The sequence below is a fragment of the Lissotriton vulgaris genome, chromosome 3_1 (genome assembly GCF_964263255.1).
Source record: "Lissotriton vulgaris chromosome 3_1, aLisVul1.2, whole genome shotgun sequence".
Classification (NCBI taxonomy): Eukaryota; Metazoa; Chordata; class Amphibia; order Caudata; family Salamandridae; genus Lissotriton; species Lissotriton vulgaris.
Window position 1 is genome coordinate 516,047,311 of NC_141689.1, and position 22,757 is coordinate 516,070,067.

The window sequence follows — 22,757 nt, forward strand, 5'->3', positions numbered from 1 at the left end:
TAAATTAAGCGTGCTGTGAGTAGGAGTTCAGCTTAAGTCCCCATGGTGGTGGTAAAAGGTATAGTTAAGGTCGTATCTAAACCTTTGAATTTCTAGTCTCTTTAGGTTTTGGGTGTAGCCTCTACTACAACTTGGTCAACGTTAATTTCCTCACGATTATGTTTTTGGGGTTTTTCAGTAAATTTCTTAGTTTAAATGTTTAACTAATGCTATGTTAAAGGTTGATATTGTGTGCTGCAAGTAAAGTATACCTGTAGTTAGGAATGGTAGGGTCTGTTATAACTTGTTTTAAAACACAATTTGTTTGTAAACATTTCACAGCTAAGCAAAGAGTGGGTTCCAGTTACTGTTTCCTTATCTTCCCAGGGTTTCACAGATGACATTCCTAATAGAATTAAATGGGCTCTCCCTCGTTTTTTGGGGCTTACGCCCTGGTGACTGCCCAATATGTCCTTATCATATCCACATTTCCTTTGTATGTGGTGTCATGGATCAGATCATGACACTTGTGACTTTAGCTCTCACCCATGCACGAAAAGGGAATAGAAGGCCAAACTGTTTTGGCAAGAACATGCAAGAACACCCCAAGTGGTCCTTTCATCTCTTCTGGCAAGCCCATGGACAGAAACTATCCCCCAGTGGATCTTACTGTGAACAGCACAGGAAGGATAAGTCCTCTTCCTCAGGGATGTTGCCTGCTTCTAGTAGTATTCAGAGACTCCGTGTCCTCGTCCTGTGACCGAGCCTCTTCCTCAACCTAGAAGGTGATTCTGGTTCAGCTTGAGTTTCTGGTTCCATCTGCCGCCTCATCCCAGGTCAAGGCCTTTTAAAACACCATGTTAGACATTTTGATGATGGCTCCACAAACTTCTAGGTTACTCCCCAGTGCTGGGTTGATTGAAACGTTTTGATGATTCTGCCAGCTCGGAGCCAGATGCCACCTGACTCAACAGTTTTGGCTTTGGAGATATTTCCAAAGTAGCTCCTGCCTATGTTGAGATTGGACCTTGTGCCTTAGGCACCATCTATGACATACTCTCCAACACCACCCTCAGAAACAATTTCCACCTTCCAATTAAGAGACCTAATCCGTGAAGGAAAATATTTGTGCCTGCTTTGACAATAAACCCTGTGCATTATAACCACCTGCAGCAATAGACATATTTTAATCATTACCATATAATTTACAGATCTAATCGCTCTCAATTGTTCCAAGGACATGCAGCTGTTATGGCCAACAAGTTTAACCAACCGTGCTTGCACCTTCATGCTTGGCCAAAAAGGCGCTACTTCAATATCAAATGATTACCACTTATATACTATGTTTTTAACTTTTCTCAATCGTATGACCTTTTAGGCTTTTTGATCTTATCCCAAGTGTGTCCCAATGATGTGCTCTTCCAGCTAGTTCTGATTTCAAGTGAGAAATGTTTCTTGGACATCTCAGTCACAGACAAATCGCACAATACCATAGTACTGTGCCATCTGACCCTATATTTTTGTCTTCCTCCCATCACCGAAGATTTTGGTGGTACCAGTCTCTTCTGCCTGTTTAAATCTGCCAGTTTCACCGCTGCTAATTCGTATTATGAAACAAAAAAGTTTAATGGGCAGGAAAGTCTTTGCTTCATGCGGTCTAGCTCTGGACACTGTAAAGGCCTCATCATCGTGGCAGAATGTCCATGTTTCGCGAGTATTGGCTTGCTTGGCCATTTTCAGTCTCCCTGACCACATGAAGCCCTTCTCTGATTTGGTCAACGGAGGATTGTACAACTCCAAACAAATCTTGAAGTGGGGCCAGAACTCTGGCCATACAATGGCTCAGTCCATAGCCAACATGCCTAAATACAGTGCACAAGCTTTTTAGGATTTGTCCAGGTGGGATTGAATCACACACTGTTCAGTGGCAAGCAGCCTTTCAGGGAGAAGGTGGACTTCTTCCTGCAACATTTTTTAAAAATAGTCATGGCATGCGTACATGTGTTGGCCTTTCCATGGAAACAGTTTCATCAGCAAGTACAGTCACTTCTCCAGCGACAACCCTCGTGGCAGTGGTAACCTTTTCAGCCAGTCCAGACCCCGTAACAGCTTTATCCCTCTCTTGGATCAGAGTATACTTAAGTGACACCAACATCACCAGCAGTAGTATCTCCAGTCTCCCCTGTGTTCTAATTTATCTGCCATGTCACAACTTCTTTGACTCCTCTTTCTTCCGCCACCAGCTTCCAGGAGAGAGCAGGAACATCTTCCTCTTACCCACAAACTGGGAGACAGTCAAGATGACTCACTGAGTGTTTAAGCCTAGCAGAAAAGGGGGTGCTCTCTGACACTTGCCCTTCTGAGCAAAGGGACTAGAGAAGTGGTGCCCCTGGAGAAAAGTGGCATGAGATTTTACTCCCTTTACTGTTTGGCCCAGATGGAGGTCTTGGATACGTTCTGGACCTATGACTCTTAAACCTCTTCATTCAACATGACCGTTTCAAAATGCTTTCATGTGCCGTTTTCTGCTGGACCTGCAAGCAGGAATTGGTTTGTGTCCTGGATCTTCAGGATGCCTATTTCCATCTGCTTATCCTCCATGTTCACAAGCCTTTTCACATTGGAGTCCCACTCGCCCATGCAGTACGATCATTTTGTCTTGCATCGTCTCCAGAAATGTTCACAAAGTCTTGGCTGTGGTGATGGCTTCCTTCAGTAGGTCATGAGTCCTTGGGCAGCTAGCTGATGATGGCTTGGCCTTCTGCATACCATGACCCTTCTGCATGACTTTGGCTTTATCATCAACACCTAGATGTCCCATCTCATACTCCAGTAGAGGCTGCCCTTCATAGGTGTCGTGTTGGGCACAGCCTTCATAAAGCCTTTCTCTCCTCCTCCGAGGGCTGCAGATATTTGAGACAGGATTCCAAAGTTTGATTTTGGTTCTGCAAGTCCTCCACCTTCTGAGCCTGATTGTTTTGTGCATTCTTGTGGTGTCACACACCAGATAAAGTACGAGGGCCTTTCAGTGGTGCTTGAAACAGCAGTGGCTCCTGCATCATCTCTGAATTTTTACTGAAGTATGTTCTCCAACCCTACTGTTGCTTTCTGAGTTCGTTTTAGACTTGGATACTACCTCGTTGGTCTGGGCCATCCATACAGGCAAGATGATATGAGGCCTTTATTCCTTTGAGGTATTAAACTTTTATCAATAAAACCCAGTAATGTATGACTGGGTGGTAAGGCTAGGAAAGGCCTTTCATTAAGCTCATAGGTGTTGAGGCAGTCATTGCAGCAGTAGGATAGCTTAATAGTGGAAATTGTTTTGCATGATGTCACCAGCGGAACATGAGGAAGATTGAAGAGGTGGCCATCCAAGACTGAATCAAGGCACACAAACTCATCATCATCAAGGAGTTCACCAGGCCCAACAACGAGACCGCAGACGTTACCCCCCTCCCAAGACCTCTGCAACAAACTTGGCACCTTTCTCTGCCACAAGATCAGGAAGATCTATGAGAGCTTCGAGACTCTAGACCCAGCTGCCACACCCACCACCATCGCAGACAAACAAGCCGCTGCTCAACAGACCGTGCTCTGCTCCTCTCACTACAGAGAACATGCTGAAGACCACGAAGAGCATATACTCAGGGGCCAGACAAACCCATGCACGGACTACCTCTTCCACAGAGCAGACGCTGCCATCGCCCCCCCAGCTCTGCCGCACCCTCAACTGCTCCATCAAAACTCCCACCTTCCCGGATGACTGGAAGAACGCTGAGATCAACCCCCTGCTGAAGAAGCCATCCTCCAACCCGGCAAACCTCAAGAACTTCAGACTGTTCTTCCTCCTCCCCTTCCCAGCAAAGGTCATAGAGGCCATCAGTGCCCAACTGTCTGAGTTCATCGAAGTGAAGCACGTCCTGGGCACCTCCCAATCTGACTTCTGAAGCAACCACAGCCCAGAGACTGCACTCCTCACCGCCACAGATGACAGCAGCCCTCATCCTACTAGACCTCTTGGCTGCCTTCAACACTGCCTCCCGCCGCACCCTAATCGCCAGACTCCATGACGCCGTCATCCGCGACTGGGCTCTGGACTGGATCCACTCATTCTTCTCCAGCTGGACCCAGCGAGTCAGACTACCACCATTCCTCTAATAAACCACGGCTATCAGCTTTGGAGTCCCCCAGGGCTCCTGCCAGAGCCCCACCCTCTTCAACGTCTAGATGGCCCCCCTCGCAGCCATCATCAGAAGCCACGGACACAAATTCTCCTACACCGATGACACCCAGCTGATCCTTTCCCTCCCCAATGAACCCTCAAACGCCAGAACTAGCTTCCATAGTGGAAAGAAAGCCGTTGTGACCTGGATGAAAGACAGCTGCCTCAAGCTCAACTCGGACAAGACCGAAGTCCTCATCCTGGGACCCTCTGTATCAGCCTGGGGCGTCTCCTGGTGGCAAGCCACTCTGGGTGCCTTCCCCACCCCCCTCCACCCCGATGAGCCACGCACACAACCATAGCATCATACTGAACTCTTCGCTCATGATGGACCGCCAAATCAACACGGTTTCCTCAGCCTGCCTCCACACACTCTGCCAGCTCCAAAAGACTTACAGATGGATCCCTACAGATTCCAAAAGGACAGTCACCCAAGCACTCATCACCAGCAGACTCGACTACGGCAATGCACTCTATGCTGACATCACCCAGAAACAGCTCAATAAACTATAGTACGTCCAAAAGGCCGCCGCCAGACTGGTCTTTGACATCCCCCGCTGCAGCCACATCACGTAACACTTCTGACAACTCCACTGGCTCCCAGACAACAAGCTCCTACCTCACGCCTACAAAGCCCTACACAAGAGAGGACCAGTCTACCTGAACCACAGCCTCCCATTCCACGTACCCACCAGACAAATCCGATCCTCCCAACTCACCCTTGCCTCCATTCCCATGGTCCACACAACCAGAGCTGGAGGAAGATAGTTTTCATACCACGCCGCCAAGACGTGAAACTCCCTGCACCTCACTCAGCATCACTGACCCAACGCAGGAAGAACCTCAAGACCTGGCTTTTCAAATGATCCTCCACCCGGTCCGACCAGCAGCCCCCAACCCCCAGCCCATTGAGACACTCATGGGTGAGTAGCTGCGCTTTACAAGCCTCTGATTAATTGGCAATGATGATTTTGCCAGAGGTCCCTGTTTGTGGCCCAATTTCAGATCAATTGCAGTGCCTGTTGTTGCTATTGCAGGGACTCATGAAGAATAGGCTTCTGTTGCTTTATAATCTCCCCCTAAGGTTAAGAGTAAAGATTCTTGTGGTTTGTGTGAGAAACACACCAGAGTTCCAATGAAAATCTCCATATACTGAGACGTTAACCTTCACTACGGAAGTGTATTAATAACTATTACGGTTTCATTTAACTGTGCATTTGTTTGTTTAAATGATCTGAGTTTACTTAGACACAAGTGCATGGGGAAGCTGTGCAGGTTATTTTTCTCCTCCAACCTCAAATAGATTCTATGTATTGTAGAAGAGGTAATTTAGCATATGTGTACATGCAACCACCTTGCTCTGTGCCGCAGATGAACTGGCGGACTTTCTGCTTGATAGTTGTTTTTCAGTGTGGTTCTTAAAGCTATCTGTAAGTTTATATACTTATTTGGTTTTTAGTGTAATGAAACTGTTGAGGAAGCAAGAGCGGAGATTCAGCGCCTGCATGGAGACCGAGAACATTTTGAAGGCTCAATGAAGAAAGCTTTCATGCGTGGTGTATGCGCCTTGAATATGGAAGCAATGACCATGTTTCACGGCAGAGAAAATAGACTGGATAATGGTTCGTATGTAAAATGCATACTGTAAAGTTGCATTCAACTTAGCATGTTGCTATTGTCAATTACAGTAAACACTGCTTGTGATATGTTTATATCTATCACCAAATGTAATAACTAGACTAGAATTGTGTGAAAGTGCTTCACTTATCCTATAGTAAACCTTGCTTTGTCTATAAACTAAAATTAAAAAGCTCTCTAAATGTGGTTTCTCACATCTTTGCTCTACATAGCTAGTGTGGTTTGAGCACAGAGGTCCAGTTTACATGCTTCCAGATGTCTTTGCATTATAACCCACATTGCCCTCTGTGGCTGGGAGATGTGAGAAGTAACGGACTCCTGCCACCCCTTTGAGGTAGAACCGCTTACTAGATGTCCCTGGTATTTAGGTTCCCGCAGGTTCTAGGGAGGACACTAGGAAACTTTTATTTTATGCTTTTGCAGGCCCTTGGTTAATCACGCTAGATGCAGCATATGTCAAATTTGACTGGAAACAACTTGTCTAAATATGATCTTATTAAGCTTAGAGGGGCCTCCTGCTCAGTTACCCATCTTTGTTTAAGCTGCTTCTCTTTCATTAATAACCACTCCCGTATAAACTGCTGTTCTTAGCACATGTAGCTGTAGATACACATTCTCTGTATAATTTTGCCATCTAGTGCTGGGGTTGGACTGTTGCAATTTGTTGTTGTGTTTTTAGGAAGTCTTTGGAGTTACCAGGCATTGGTGACTCCTCTGTCTTTTAACGCGTATGGGCTCCACTTCCATTGTTAGATGTTTTTTCTCACCATCCGGTACAGGCACATATCAAGATTGCTCCCCGTCTCGACGTGTTTGACACAGACTGTCGTGGTTCCTGTATCCAAATCTTCCTTCTTGTCACCAAGAAGAGTTCTTCTCTACATTTGTTCCATTTTCAACTCATTCACTAAAACCGCTATAGATCTCTCCGCCGAATACTGGGCGTCCTGGCCCTCACGGCAACCTCGACATTTAGGGGCTCCACTCGTTCCTTATTGATGCCAAAGCATGAAGCAGAGGGTGATGGAATGGGCACCTTTCAAGAGATTCCCTCTGTGCCAAACAAAGCATCCTTGGTCTTACCACGCTTTCTGTGATCTGTGCCTCTACCCTGAATATGGCTACACCCGCTATAACTCCTGCTCGGCCTTCAGGAGGCAGAAGACCCTTAGGCAGCGGATAGACAGGCACTGAGCCTAAAATAAAATTTCATGTTCATTGTCCAGACCATCTGACCTCTTCTGCGAAGCAGACCCGCTTGATGCCAAAGAAGAGTAATACAGTGAGCCATCCGATGTAGTGGCCCATCAACTCGCCCAGAAATCATCAGATTGAACTATTCAGAGCCAGAATAGGAAGTAGACCCAGAGGAAGAAGAGCAACAGGAAGATGTCCTGTCTACCTTAGTCGACCCCCAGACCTCACACCCAGTCCACTCCGAGGCACGCAAAGTACAGTTGACACCACCCTTCAACTTAAAGCTCTAAATCATATAAGCAGTCGCACATCGAGGCCAAGCTCCGCCCCAGGGGCTTGGGCATTGAATCACGTGCACAACCCTCCACTGCCCTCTGGTTCCGGTATGCACCAAGGCAAGGTGTGGAGCAGATATGAGATCCAGCCAAAGCCTCAACCCCCATCAGCCTTCAAGTCCAAGAGCACACCTCTGCTGAGACTTCGAAACCGAAGGCACAGTTTGCACAGAAATGATCATCCGCTTCTAGACTATCCGCGGCCTATGCAGAGGAGAGGCCAATTCTCTACATGCTCAAACAAGAGCTCAGTGGCAGATGCCAATGCATCATCATTCATCTCTGCACTGGTAAGATCTCTGCCCCCAGAAAGAATTCTCTTAAAAAGCAGAGGCTTTCCTTCGAGGGTACTCCACAACCGTACACTTCTCTTGAGCTGAAGCCTGCAGACAAAAAGCAAGGTTGTTAGCCTTCCTCCACCACGCCCTGTTCTTCCTCCTCCTCCTCCTCCTCAGCATAATCCCTATTCTCCAGCAGAGGACTTTCAGGCTACGGTCTACGTACACATCTAGTGTTAATATATTTACGGCTCTTATCAATGAGAGTACGAAGTGGCTTTGTCGGGCACCACCAAGTGGCAGGGTTATCTCCAATATTTAGTCATAGTGGTCTGGGGCTGCAGGGCGTGCTGCTCCCCCCCGCACCCCCCCCCCCCAAGAGTGATTCAGGAAACGCTAACCCTATGTCACACAGGTCATAAGATGCATGACCAGAGGAGACTTTGCATTTTGAAATCTCCCAGAGTTGGGGCTTGATGCTCTTCAGCTCGACTACAGGAACTCTAGTGGTTGGTTCTATGAATGCATTATGTGATCTGAAGTGGTAAAAGAAAGCACATTTGTTTTTATAATACAAATACTTTATTAATAATTTTGGTTGATATGCAATGCAATGCTGATTGAGTGCTTTTAAAACAGATTACTGCATCCATTGATTTTAATAGTGCATCCAAATATGTGATGATCGCCTTATATTTTAACATGGTGGGCCCTTGTCAACGCCAATAGGCTTGCCTTATATTTTGATCTGCTGATCCTTGGCAAAGCCAGTAGGCCTGCTTTATGTAAAATGACCAATCCCCTTTTATATGTGTTGTTGCATCTGGTATGGGGGGAGGGAAGGGGATATAGTGATTTTGGGGGTCATGACCCATATGGGGTCAAATGAGATTTCAAAATGTCACCAAAGGTATTCTCATCTAAATTATGTATGTATTTGTATATTAACCGCATCGCTGCTGCGGTTATTTTTGCGCAGTGCGGCTGTTTTAAAATAACCGCGTTACATGACGAGCTCAGCTCGTCATCCGCACAAGTCACCCGTGGCTGATGATGAGCTGAGCTCGTCATCAGCATCGAAGGGGTTAATGCATAGTATTTAGTGTGTGTAATGAATGTACTTTTCCTTTTTCAAAGAAAAAGCACTGACTGGACAATGATTTCAGTGTAGTTTGCCAGTGGATTATTATTAGCCCACACCATCTCACCATAGCAGTCCTGGAACTGCTCTGCTTCTCTGCCATCTGAAAGATTTAAGTGCTTTCATGCGATACTTGTTTCCCATTAAGAAGGCAGTTGTGGACCTATAAATTGCACAGGCCTCACTCACATCCTGCATTACTAATAACCCAATTTCATACAACTATGACGTGGAGCTCCCAGGAAACCCTGACCAACAGTACATCTGTTAGGGTTTCCCCACTGGAAAATGCCACAGCATACCAGTGTCCTTCAAAGTGCAGCTGCCTACAGAAAAGTAGATGTGTATATCACCGTGGAGGCAGATGTTTTCCTGGTGGAGTCGTGTTCCATCAAGTGTCTCCCTGAATTGAAGGGTATAGTGAAGTTGTCTCAGAAAATAGTAGGTGAGCCTGTGAACCTCCAGGTGGGAACACCCAGGATTAAGAAACTTCAAACCTGTATCATCTAATCCTCCCTAGATCATAGAACACGTTTCCTCCGATTCCTTGGTGGTTTCCACTGCTGAAAGAGAGCAGCAGGTCAAGCCACAGGTGACTTTCCTCCTTCTGATAAAGAAAGAAAGTGCATTGATGAAATTGGCAAAAAGTGGCAGTTGCTGCTGCCGCCTCTCACTGATGCATTGCCAATTCTGCGGGCCTCCTTTTGTGTCAAGACATGGCCCAATGGGAAGAAATGGGGGCCTTGCTTCAACATCTCCTTGACCAATATCACAAGAGGGGTGAAGTGACTGTTGAGGAGAAGAAAGCCATGTGTAACATGTGCTTTGAACTACGATGATACAGCTTCCAGAGGGGTAAACACCTCTGTGATCCGCCACCGACACTCCCGGCTTCATATTCCTGGCTTTAAGCCAGAGGTCAAAAAACATATCTGTTCAACTTGTACTTTGATGGAGAGCACCTCTTTGGGGCGCAGGTTGATGGTATATTAGAAAAGATAAAGGACACAGGCATCGCAAAAGCCATGGGTGCCCTACAAGTACCACCGACCAAGTGCTCCTTTCAGAGGCAGCAGACAAGAGGCAGACCCTAAGCCACCTCCCCTAAGCCCCCTCTCCTAAGTCGATCCAGTCATACTAATTACAGCTGCAGTCCTATCACCAACAGGGGGATAGGAGATGCAGACAGGGCACTTTCATGGGTAATGACTCCAAGGGTCGATGCAAAGGTACGCCTTCCAGGGGAGCAGCTATCTCCAAACATTGACTTGCCCCACATACCCCCGATCACACTAGAGTGTAGTGCTACACCTGTGGTGGGAGGGCTCCAAGGACTTTTTGTCCAGCTGGGAAGACCTCAGCACAGACTGGTGGGTTCTAGTGATGATCAAGCCCGACTACTGCCTCAAACTCTTCTTCAAACCCCCAATCATCCCACACCGCAAACACACCCTCCACTCAGACCACCTCACCCTTCTACAAGAAGAGTTCCAGGTGCTCATTTTCAGAGGGCCATAGATCAGGTGCCCCCTCAACACCTGGGCAAAGGAGTCTACTCCCACTATGTCCTCCTTCCCAAAAAAGACTGCTCACTCAGGCCAATCATTGATCTCGGGCCTCTCAACAGATACATTTTCTAGTAACATTTCCACATGATCACCTTGCAGGATGTCATCCTTATTCTACAGCATTGCGACTTCATGGCCACACTAGACCAGGGTTTTCATCAAATTCCCCCTACTTGGATGACTTGCTGATCAAAAGTTCAAGACCACAGCACCCAAGCTGCCATTTCACTACTTCACAGTTTGAGGTTTCTGGTCAACACCACTAAGTCCTAGGGTGGTACCAATGGAGCCACGCCCAAAGCCGACTCAAGCTAACAACAGTATTTCAGCAGCTTTTGCCTCTTTTTCAGACATTCTAGCCTTGACCAGTGATGCGTATCCTAGGCATGATTGCCTCATGTATAGCCATAGTCTCGGAGGCAAGGCTCTATATTTGTTTGTTCAAAGAGTGCTCATCTTTACAGTGGTCACAAATTAATGGTCACTGGGAAGATCTAGTGTTTACAGAGGCCAGTATCCAATGCTTCCTGGAGAAATAGAACAGCAATGACCTGTGTCTTGGCAGGTCATTGCTGTTTCTCATGTTATGTTCACCATGAGTGCATCACTTTCTGGAAGGGTGTGCATCTAGATGACGTCACAGATCCTGCCCTGTCACGTCATCAATGTGGTCTCCACAGCAACCATCTGTAACTTTTAGCCATACACCTAGCCCTCAAGGCATTTCTCCAAGGCATTCACAAAGTAGTCCTGGTGCATACAAACAACATGACCACCTCTACTGTCAACACGGATGCAGCGAATTTACATTGGGTGATCCACCACCAGATGAATCTCCTAGTGGAGTACCTCCTGGGAGTGAACAATAACTTTTCAGACCTGAACAGCAGGAAGCAACAACAATCCGGGAGTGTAAACTCAACTCACAAGCCCTAGTCCCTTGCTTTTTTTAGTAGTGGAGGGGGAAAGGGGTTTGGAAAAGTCTTCGGAGGAGGAATGACTCTTATTGGTATGACTGACCTCAAAACTAAACCCACACAATGCCATGAGGCATTCTGCTAACTGACTCTAGGGTCACGCACTTAAAGGGTTTTAAATTGAGTATGAATAATGGTGATATTTTATTGTGTAAGTGTGCAAATAGAAAATTGTTTCCTTCATTAATGGTATTCAATATCAATTAATTAGATGTCAATAATGCTTTTTATGTTTTTGTGGTTTATTCGTAAACTGAATAAAATGTATTAGTGTCCTGCTTCATCATCAAGTCCTCACCCAGGATACCTAGCATGTCTGATTGAGCTTAACCTCATGAGAGAGATACACTTCTAAATGGAATTGCCTTTGGGATCGGAGTTCCATGTGTACAATTACCTTAGGTTTACATGTATAGTTTATTTGGTCTATGAATACTTTGATAAGGTTGAAAACACGAGAGATGGATGTTAATGGTCTTCATTTCAAACAAGAGCTGTGTACATTTTTCAGCCACCTAAGCCCAGATCCGGTCTTGTGGCTTTTCTTAGCACTTTTATATAGCAAATCCCTACTATCAGAAGTGCTGGGCCTGTATTGAACACTCAGTGTGTATGCAGCCATTATTTGCGATGTATAAATGCAGTATGCTGTGTGAGGTGAATGCCTTCATTCATGCTTGATATAGACTTGCACACTTCTTGGGTTCACTGGCCCGCTACCTGTCAATATAGATAGAAGAACAGGGAAAATGACATGGAAGAAGGGTAACAGTTGTAGTTTCTGGTTTGTCCTGGAAACCGGTTGCCATGTCACCAATTGTGCCCGCTACAGTATCATGGGTTATAAAATGACATTGTGGAAGACCAAGGCAATATGCATGAAAATATTATGTCATAATGTAGCCCCTTGAGGCGCTGCTATTCAGTACATCTACCATGATATTTATGAATTAAACACTCATGCAAGATAGTGTTGGAGTAAGCCGATGAAATACCTTATTAAGTGTCTAATACCTGCAAAAACTTTACTGACAAGAATAGCATCTTGGCATTCAGCAGGTTTCATCCCCATACACTACTTAAAAACGTACCTTATGGTTAATTTTTACGACTCAGCAGGAATTGCAGTCATACCAAGTATTTTAAGGAACAATCGGAGGAACTATCAAATAAATTGAAAACCAGGAGCTACCTGGATTCCATCATTTCAAGGAGCCATAAGAGAGCTAGGAATTTGAATAGGGAAGAATTCCTCTAAAATCAAGAGGATCATTATTAAAAACTGGTGCTTTATTAACTCTGATGACTAAATTTTGAAAAAAACTGTTTGCTCACAGGAGCGGTCCAAATCTGCAAGACCATTTGGTACATACTGGACCATGTGTCTCCCTCTCTACATAATTAGGCTGACCGCACCAACATTCGGCGCCCTCTTTATACATAATGAGTCAGATTGCGGTACAAAAGTTGAGACCCTTCCACGTGACCTCTAACTCGCAGGGAGCATAGTCACTGCACCGGTTCAGCGTTTTAAGACCGGTCTTTTACAAGATGCAGAGTGTGGAGGTCAGGGTAGGTGCAACAGCCAGGATGGTGCACTTGAAGTAAGTGACGGTGCCCCCGAGGGTTAGGCACATTGTTAGACAGGACAGCGAAGTCCTAATTAATGTCCCTATCTTACCCATCTCCCCAGTGTATAGCAGCTGTAGCAAAAAAACTTCCTCTTACCATAACCCCTTATTACTTTGATTCTCAAACCTATTGAACGCTTCTAACAATCCTGTTTAATCTGATATCACTAATCTATAGGTATATTAAGGTATTGGTGAAAATGTTTGCATAAATACTTTAGAATACTGCTCTCTGTGATTACTGGCAATGAGTTTGGTTTTATCTGAACCTGCTCTACCTCACTCAAACTGCATATAGTGAATACAAGCCTACACCTAGACATAAAGCTTTTGGCTTCATGGACTTCACGTTTAGGTTCTCCATCCTCCGTTTCTGAAGGTAGGATCTTTTACTGGACTACTATATAGCCAAGTCTACCACAAGGTTCAGACCACCTTTGCTGCTTCTAGTCCCTTCCAGTCTTTTCAGAGGCAACAGGCAAGTTTGCCTCTTACCTCTACTGCTATTTCTACTCTTGTATGTGCTTTAAGCCTTAGTAGCACACTTACAATCCCCGAGGCCCCTAATAATAATCAACGTTGGGACATCTGTATTATCAATCTCCTCCTGACTGCCTAATCAGCTAAACAACTTTTAGGAAAAGCCTCCACCTCTCCCAACTGGTCATCTAGATCTATTTAAGATGGTGGACCACAGTCTCTTTATATTGTTCAGACTATCTTGATTGTTCTCCTCAATTCTTTGTTTACGATGTTATGTGGCATTTTTATTGGTTTGATTTGATACTTCAAATTTTAGGCAATGGTAGAGCTAAGTCGTATTTGCATCTTATTAAATCTTATGGGCCTACCGTTTACAGTTCCTCACATTTAGTGCCCGATATTTAACATGTCTACCTCTCACTATTTATAAGTTATTTATATAAAAATAAGGATTTTATTAATAATTACAAATAGAATAAGAAATCTTAGACACATGGTTAGTTTTCTATTTCTTAAAGAAATTGTATAAAAATTAAACACAGGGCTTGCATTGTAAGTCATAACGAGGGCTCCCAGTTTTATGGTATTTATTTTTTGACATTTCAGTCTGTATTTATCCATATTTATTTTGTCCTTAGTGTAAAAAATGAAGCTACAGTGGGTACATTTACACATTTATTTAACTGCAAATGTTTACACTGTTGTAATGTCCAATAGGTTTGGGACATTTATAGTACAATACAGTCATCTGAAACCATTTGCATTATAGAACAGCATAAGCATCTGTACTGCTGCAGTTATTTAAGCTTCGTTAGGAAATCTTTCTTTTTTAACTCCCCTACCTGTCAGTCTGAACAGCCATTGACCTAGCACTCATGATTGACAGTAGCGAGAGTCGTCCAAAAGAAAACCTATGCTCGAGGCATGTGAGCTGTATATCACATCTAGTATTGGGTCCGTATGTTTGCGAGTTGTTTTTGTTCGAAGAAGTCTTTCAGTCATGAGGTAGGTGACTCCTCCTTTCGGTGATAGTGCACATGTGCATCGACTTCATTGTTAGGCTCCTTGTCGATGGAACGGACCCCATTTAAATTCTGTTCATTGTGCCGCAAGAAATATTAGCGCACACTCATCAGGTGTGTAATTTGTGCTTCTCCCCTGAGCGCAAGAAGCAAGACTGTGACGCGTGCCGATCTTTCAGATCAAAGAAAACTCGCAGTGATAGTCGGGCTCGACGTCTGGAGATGCTGCGGTTGAATGTCGTACCAGATCTGTTCGGCTACGACTACGAACAAGAAGGGGTATCAGCGGCAGAAGAAGAACTGTCTTTGGCGGCATCCGACTCCGGTTCAGAATTGCAGATCGCCCTAGAAGACGAGGAGCTGCTGCAGGGAGAAGGGGACGTGAGTACCGAAGACCCCTTCTACCCCCGTCATTCCCCCCCTCCCACCGTCCCTAAAAAAATCTAAGGCTTCAGCACCACTTCTGCCTCCAGGCCAAGGTCCGCAACGAGAAGAGGTTTCTCACGCTTCGCCTTCAGGCTCGGGACCGAGTCGCACAAAGCCTACCTCCGAGCAGAAACCTTCGGGCTCCAAATCCAAAATCGGTTCTAAACCAAAATCTTCGGATCTGAAACACTCAACGGCCAAACCCAAGAATCCCTCGGAGTTCAAACCTTCGGCATCAAAAGGACTTTCCGCCTCGACTCCGAAAAGCTAAGACTTGCCTGCAGTTTCACCGGATCCCAATAAAGACACTGTACCTATTAGATTGGATCCAAAACACACATTCATGCTAAACCACCATCCAAGCACAAGCTTCCTGATGATGATGAGCCACATATAATTCCTTTGAAAAAGAAAAGTGTATGCACTAGTCCTTTTCACACGATTCCATCTCCTCCTCCTCCTCCTCCTCCTCCTCCTCCTCCTCCTTCCTCTTCTCCACAGCATGATCCATTAAACATTACACCCAATCAGTCTCCTCCATCTCAACTTGACACCGGTGGGTCTGACGAGGACAAACCACAACTTCCAGATCCTTGGACAGAGTACACCACTGATCCTCCACAGGATACAGACCCAAATCTTTATCCTGCCAGGCCATCTCCACCTGATGCCAACCTTTCATACCAACTGCTTATTGGCAGGGCTGCAGCATACCATGGGGTGGAGCTACGTAAAGAGGCTTTAGAGGAAGATGTTCTCTTAGACACATTAGGATGACATCAATCTAATCAAACACTCCCTATGCTCAAGGGTATGTTAGGGCACACGGATGATATTTTTAAAGACCTTGTCCTTGCTAGAATTCTTACTTCTAGAGTAGAACAAAATCTACATTTTAACCCACAGATCCCATTGTTATTAGGGGTCAGTTACTACTTGACTCTTTAGTGCAGGGGTCTCCAAACCGGTCCTGGAGGGCCGGATCCATTCCAGATTTTTTAAATTACTACATGTATCTCAATTGGGATATCCAAAAAATCTGGCATGGATCCGGCCCTCCAGGACTGGTTTGGAGACCCCTGCTTTAGTGGGTCAAATGCATGAAAGAGAGCTAATTCTCAAGCATCTGGGGATGCCCCTCCCCCAGATAAAGAATAGAAGCTGATTGATGCTTTGGGCAAGCGTGTAGTGGCGCAAGCAGATAATCAAGGGTGTATTGCTAATACGCAGGGCCTGCTGGCAAGGTATGATAGAGCCCACTGTGACGGAATGGGGCAATTATTGCAGTTTCCCCCAGATGAACATAGGGCAAAAGCTCAGGTCTTAGAAGCAGGAAATTAATTTCCCTTCTTGGAAATTAATTTCCCTTCTTGGACTATCAGATGCCCTCTAGCTGAAGCCAACACCGCAGCTAGAGAAGTGAATACCAGCATCTTACTGAGACTTCATTCTTGGCTACGGATTTCAGGATTTAAGCCTGAAGTCCAGTAATCCATGCTGAACATAGCTTTTAACAAAAAGCCCCTTTTTGGTCCTGAAGTCGATTTGGTGCTGAAAAAAATGAAGGATACAGATGTGGCAAAATTGATGGGAGCGCTTCAATCTCCCTCAAATAGAGGTTTCTTTCAGAGCTCTTTTTATAGAGGAGGGTCTAAGTCTATAGGCACAAAGCAGAACAATTACTCATATAAATGCAATTCCTAAACCTCCTTTACATAAGGGTTTTTCAGAGGAGGGTTATGGGGGAAATAGTGCCAGAGACAGAGGTAAAAACACCACTTATCGCACTTCCCCTTCCTCAAGCAAGCAGTGACTTCCCAACACTTCCCGCCGACTATTTCACACCTGTCGGTGGAAAACTACAAAACGTTCTCCTCATTTGGAAATCAAGAACAACCGACACATGGGTGCTTGGAATTATCCATCATGGCTATTGCCTGGAGCTTACCAACACTCCTCCAAATAATTGTCCTTGACCACATAAAATGTCTCCAGACCACCAATACTTCCTTCAAAAAGAATTGCACTCGCTATTACTCAATGTGGCCATAGATCCAGTCCCACTCCAATACCACGGGTCAGGGGTTTATTCCCTCTAATTTCTCATTCCCAAAAATGACGGATCTTTGAGACCTATTATAGAACTCAGAGAGTTAAAGAAATACATATTGTCAGAGCATTTTCACATGGTCACTCTTCAACAAGTACTTCCCCTGTTGCAGCAGGGCGACTATGTCTATGCAAATCTAAAGGACGCCTACTTTCATATTCCAATTCATTACGCTCATCGCAAATACCTCGGATTTGTGATAGCAGGCACACATTAGTAGTTCAAGGTACTTCCCTTTGGCTTTACCACATCCCCCCAGAGTGTTCACCAAATGTTTAGCTGTAGTAGCCGCACATCTCAAAAGACAATGTATACATGTCTTTCCTTACTTGGATGACTGGCTTATCAAAGCAAGCACTTACCAAACCTGTATACTTCACACTCTGATAACAGTACATCTGCTTCATCAGTTGGGTTTGGCAATAAATGTACAGAAATCTCACCTGTGTCCAGCACAGGTGCAGTCTTACCTAGGATCTCCCCTCAATACTATCAAAGATCTAACCACTCCCAAAGTAGCCAGGATTCACAAAATTCAGGCCACAATACTACAGTTTCACCCCAATCAATCAAGATTCAAGATTCAAAAATACTTTATTCGGTTAAAAAGCAAGATAACCATGAAAGTAGCATGACAAGTGCAAATTACAAATTACAAGAGGTGAGGTATGCTTATTTTTAAAAACACAAGAAAAAGGAGAATCATCAAAGTTAAATTCATATATACGGTAAAAACAATCAATCAAATCGAATTGATTTACGGCACTTAAAAACCAATTTTAAAAATTCTGCAATTGAGGCAACCATAAAAACAGTTTCCATTTTCTGGCACTCTGTAAACGCTAGGCGACATCTATATACATTTAGATCCTTGAGGATAGGGATAATCAGATTTTTCCGAGGAAAGGTATAAAATTTACAAAAAAATAAAATGTGTATATCGGATTGATGGGATACTCCATCACATGGACAGGGACATAGATCCTTCGACCAACAATTCATCGACGGGAATGATAATGTCCTAAAAACAATATTCAGTCTAAAACGGGTCAAGAGGTAGCGTTCATGGTTGGACATATACAATGAAAGATATGGCTGCAATCTCTCTCCACATAGAATGTCCTGGTGGGCGGAAACAGTCTTTTTTCTCTCCTCTTCTATATGTCTCATTTCCTTGAGGTACACCGTACATAGGTTTTTCAGATCCCGTCTAGATATATATTCCATGGATTGCGGGTCCTCAAAGTATTGGAGGCAGTTTATTTTTCCAAGAAAGTTTTTGACATAGCCTATCCATTTAAAGTCACTGATATTGTCCAGTACCATGATATCCTTTAAAATAGCCCGGTTAACAACACATTCATCATTTGTCCAAACCCTATGCCAAAGAAGGATTGGCTGAATTTTAATAGTGTCTGTAATATAGGGTATACCCAGTTCAGCGTGGCATATCATTGTTGCGGTGCTTTGGGGTACGGACAGAATGTGACATAAAAACTTGTTTTCCATGATTTGAAGCGCATTAACATTTGAGTACCCCCATAATCCGGCACCATAGGTGGCTACAGATATACAGGTCGCATTATACACAGTTAAAATCTCCTTTATGGGTTTTTTACCTAATTTTTTCATAAAGCATTTTAGGGCCATAATAGTCTTAGAAAATAGCAGGGATCTCGCATGAATCGCTGTAGTCCATGAGCCACTTTCATGAAACAATATGCCCAGATACGGGAAAGTAGGGGTCCTTTCTAGGGGATCGGTATTAATGAAGATTGGCTTCAAATGTTTGCTAGTTCTGGGCCCACAGAACATTGATAAAGTTTTAGAGCAATTGATTTTCAAATCTAAGCCAAGCATAAAGGTGTTAAAGGCTGTAACCAGAGTTTGTAAAGCCATTGTTGTACGAGCCATCAAAACGGCATCATCAGCGTACATCAGTGCAGGGACAGGCCTACCTCTCACCATAGGCATGTCTCTGCCCTCATGCACGAGATGCTTCTCCAATCCATTTATGTATAACAAAAATAGAAAGGGGGCTAAAACGCACCCTTGGCGCACACCCCTACCAATCCCAAATTGTCTACTGCATTTACCATTATTCCCGTATCTGACACTAGCAGTGGCCCCAGAATAAAGTTCTCTCAGAAAACATATAATGGCATTTTCTATACCCAATTCGGCCATAATAGACCATAGTTTGGTGTGTGACACACAATCGAAAGCTGATGTTAAATCAACGAAAGTAAGGTATAGACGTTGTTTTTTAACCTTTATGTATTTCTGTTGCAAGGTGAAAAGATTCAAACCTTGCTCAATGGTCCCCAAACCCTTTTGAAACCCAAATTGAAAATCACTTAGTACTCCATTATCCTCAGCCCAGCTCTGCAGTTTTGCTAAAATCACTCTCCCCAGAATTTTTATGGAAGAGTCCAGTAAAGAAATTGGCCTATAGCAAGTACAACTTAGCCTGTCACCTTTTTTGAAAATGGGGACTATTACCGATGTGAACCAGGTAGGGATTGGACTATTTGCCAGGGCGGCATTAAAAAGCTGAACCAGCAAAGGCCCCCATAATTCAATATTAGCTTTATAGAGGTCAGCTGGTATGCCGTCTGGCCCTGCTGCCTTGCCCCCCTTAGTCGCCTTCAGACTAGCTATCACTTCTGGGAGGGTTACAGTCAGAGTTCTAGTGGTGTCTACATTTAACAACCCCACGTCCTGGCCTACATCTGGAATCAGTTCCACAGCCTTATAAAGGGAGGAAAAATGAGCCACCCACTCATTTTCTGAGATAGCAATTTCCAGGCGTGCTTTTTGATCATATAAAAGGGGGGTATTAATGACCCTCCAAAAAGCAGCCGGGTCCTTTGATTTTGAGGCAGCGCATAGATTGTCCCAAGCCTCCCTTTTTATCAATGCCTTTCTATCCTTCAGTGCAAAGTTATAGACCTTCCTAGCATTTCTAATTAGGATTGCATCCCGTGGTCTTTTGTGGATTGCAAGTCTAAGTTTTGTTAAGGCTCTAGTGCAGTTCCTATCGAACCATTTCCTGTTGGACTTTAAGGAATTTTTCCTTTCAACCCACAAGGCTTCCTTAATAGTACTAGAGATAACATTAAAATGGGTTATTATATCACAATGCTCAGCATACTCATCTAAACAGATCGAGAAACTATTTATGCATTTACTCAGTATTTTATACAGAAAGTCATCCGGGACCAGTCTGCTCCATTTAAGGTTGTAACCATTTTGAGCACCCAACCTCACATCCTGGACCCTTTGGTCCGGATCCTCTCTAGTATCAGTTGCAGCAAATAGATTATCCAGTTTTAGTACCTGTGGCAGGTGATCACTCAATGGTAAATCCATGATATTTGCTTTGATCAGTCTGCTCGCAGAGCTTATCGTACACAAATTAAAATCAATGATAGATGAGGCACCCCGACCAACAAATGTTGGTACAAATGGCATTGTATGTTGTGCTACCTCATTTGAAAACCCAAAGTTAAAGTTAAAAATTATCTCATTTAATGAGTCACCTAATCGGGTGTGTTCAAAATGGGTTAAGTTGACATCTTGTTCCAGCATTAAACCACAAATGCCCTTTTGGCCCTTTTTGCAGAGAGTACAATTAAAATCACCTCCCCATAAAAGCATAACTTCAGCCCTCTTGCTCTTATCAAGTTCATTTTGCATTTCTATAGTTAATGTGTCAAGTACATCCTTAATCATGCCATCTGAACAATTGTTGTAAAAATTAAAAAGAACCATCTTTGGACCCTTCCTTGTATAAATTACAATTTTTTGATAATAACTGGATCCAGGGGAGAACGAAATATTATCGTATACTAGCAAATTGGATATGTATACAATCAACCCCCCCTTGGGTCTCCCAAAAGTTCCCCCCACCGCCGGGGTAAAGTATGTTTTATAGCCATTAAGATGTATTGGGGTGGTAGCCCAAGTTTCTTGGAGGGCTAGTATTCCCACATCAGTAATGGCCTCATCCCAGGTTGGGTTAGTAATCTTTTGTTTTAGCCCGGCCACATTCCAAAAAAGCACCTTACAATAATCTTTTCCTACAGTTGAGGTATCTATACTGTCTCCTGGTCTACTGACCTGACTCCCTTGTATAGACTGGTCCCCTCCCTGTGTTACTAAGGTTTCATCAGGCCCTGGACAGCTTATCGAACCCAAGCCCAAAGAGTTGTTAGGCAACAGGACATCTGTCGGTGGAAAACTACAAAACGTTCTCCTCATTTGGAAATCAAGAACAACCGACACATGGGTGCTTGGAATTATCCATCATGGCTATTGCCTGGAGCTTACCAACACTCCTCCAAATAATTGTCCTTGACCACATAAAATGTCTCCAGACCACCAATACTTCCTTCAAAAAGAATTGCACTCGCTATTACTCAATGTGGCCATAGATCCAGTCCCACTCCAATACCACGGGTCAGGGGTTTATTCCCTCTAATTTCTCATTCCCAAAAATGACGGATCTTTGAGACCTATTATAGAACTCAGAGAGTTAAAGAAATACATATTGTCAGAGCATTTTCACATGGTCACTCTTCAACAAGTACTTCCCCTGTTGCAGCAGGGCGACTATGTCTATGCAAATCTAAAGGACGCCTACTTTCATATTCCAATTCATTACGCTCATCGCAAATACCTCGGATTTGTGATAGCAGGCACACATTAGTAGTTCAAGGTACTTCCCTTTGGCTTTACCACATCCCCCCAGAGTGTTCACCAAATGTTTAGCTGTAGTAGCCGCACATCTCAAAAGACAATGTATACATGTCTTTCCTTACTTGGATGACTGGCTTATCAAAGCAAGCACTTACCAAACCTGTATACTTCACACTCTGATAACAGTACATCTGCTTCATCAGTTGGGTTTGGCAATAAATGTACAGAAATCTCACCTGTGTCCAGCACAGGTGCAGTCTTACCTAGGATCTCCCCTCAATACTATCAAAGATCTAACCACTCCCAAAGTAGCCAGGATTCACAAAATTCAGGCCACAATACTACAGTTTCACCCCAATCAATCATTACCAGACAGAGTCTTCTGGGAATGATGGCATTATACATTGCAATCGTACCTCATGCAAAGCTTCGCATGCGTCCTCTGCAAGAATGTCTAGCAAGTCAATGGAATCAATCACAGGGTCTATTAACCGATCTAGTGTTGGTAGACAACCTCAACCATCACTCTCTGCAGTGGTGGAATCCTCAAAGGGGCGGCCCTTCATAGACCTGATTCCACAGATAATTTTGACATTGGACGCATCTCTTACTGGTTAGGGTGCTCCCCTTCAACATCAACATCACACAGTACAAGGGTTGTGGTCACACAGTCGCGAACGTCTCCACATCAACTACCTGGAATTGATAGCAGTGTTTTTAGCACTCAAAGCTTTTCTCACCCAACTTCTAGGCAAGACTGTATTAGTCTGCACAGATAACATGACAGCAATGTATTACCTGCAAAAACAGGGAGGGACACACACTCCAGCTGTTGCGTCTTGCGCAAAGCATTTCAAGTTGGGCGATTCACCACAAAATATATCTCTAGCAGAACACGTTCCAGGAGTGGAAATCAGGTTGCAGGCCTGCTCAGCAGACACAGGCAGCAAATCCACAAGTGGGAACTTCATCCCCAAGTTCTTCTTCCTTGCTTCCAAAAATGGGGATTTCCACAAATAGATCGGTTTGCCACAGTAAACCATGCA

General features: G+C 44.3%; 1 protein-coding gene across 2 annotated transcripts in view; it reads left to right on the top strand.

The window, feature by feature from the left end:
• POC5 (POC5 centriolar protein) overlaps nucleotides 1-22,757 on the top strand; it is a 328,992-nt gene that overhangs the window by 110,107 nt on the left and 196,128 nt on the right. For both annotated transcript variants that reach the window (XM_086960759.1, XM_086960761.1), the window contains exon 9: nucleotides 5,664-5,826. In XM_086960759.1, the coding sequence (XP_086816885.1) occupies nucleotides 5,664-5,826 (163 nt within the window). The remainder of the gene's footprint in view (nucleotides 1-5,663; nucleotides 5,827-22,757) is intronic.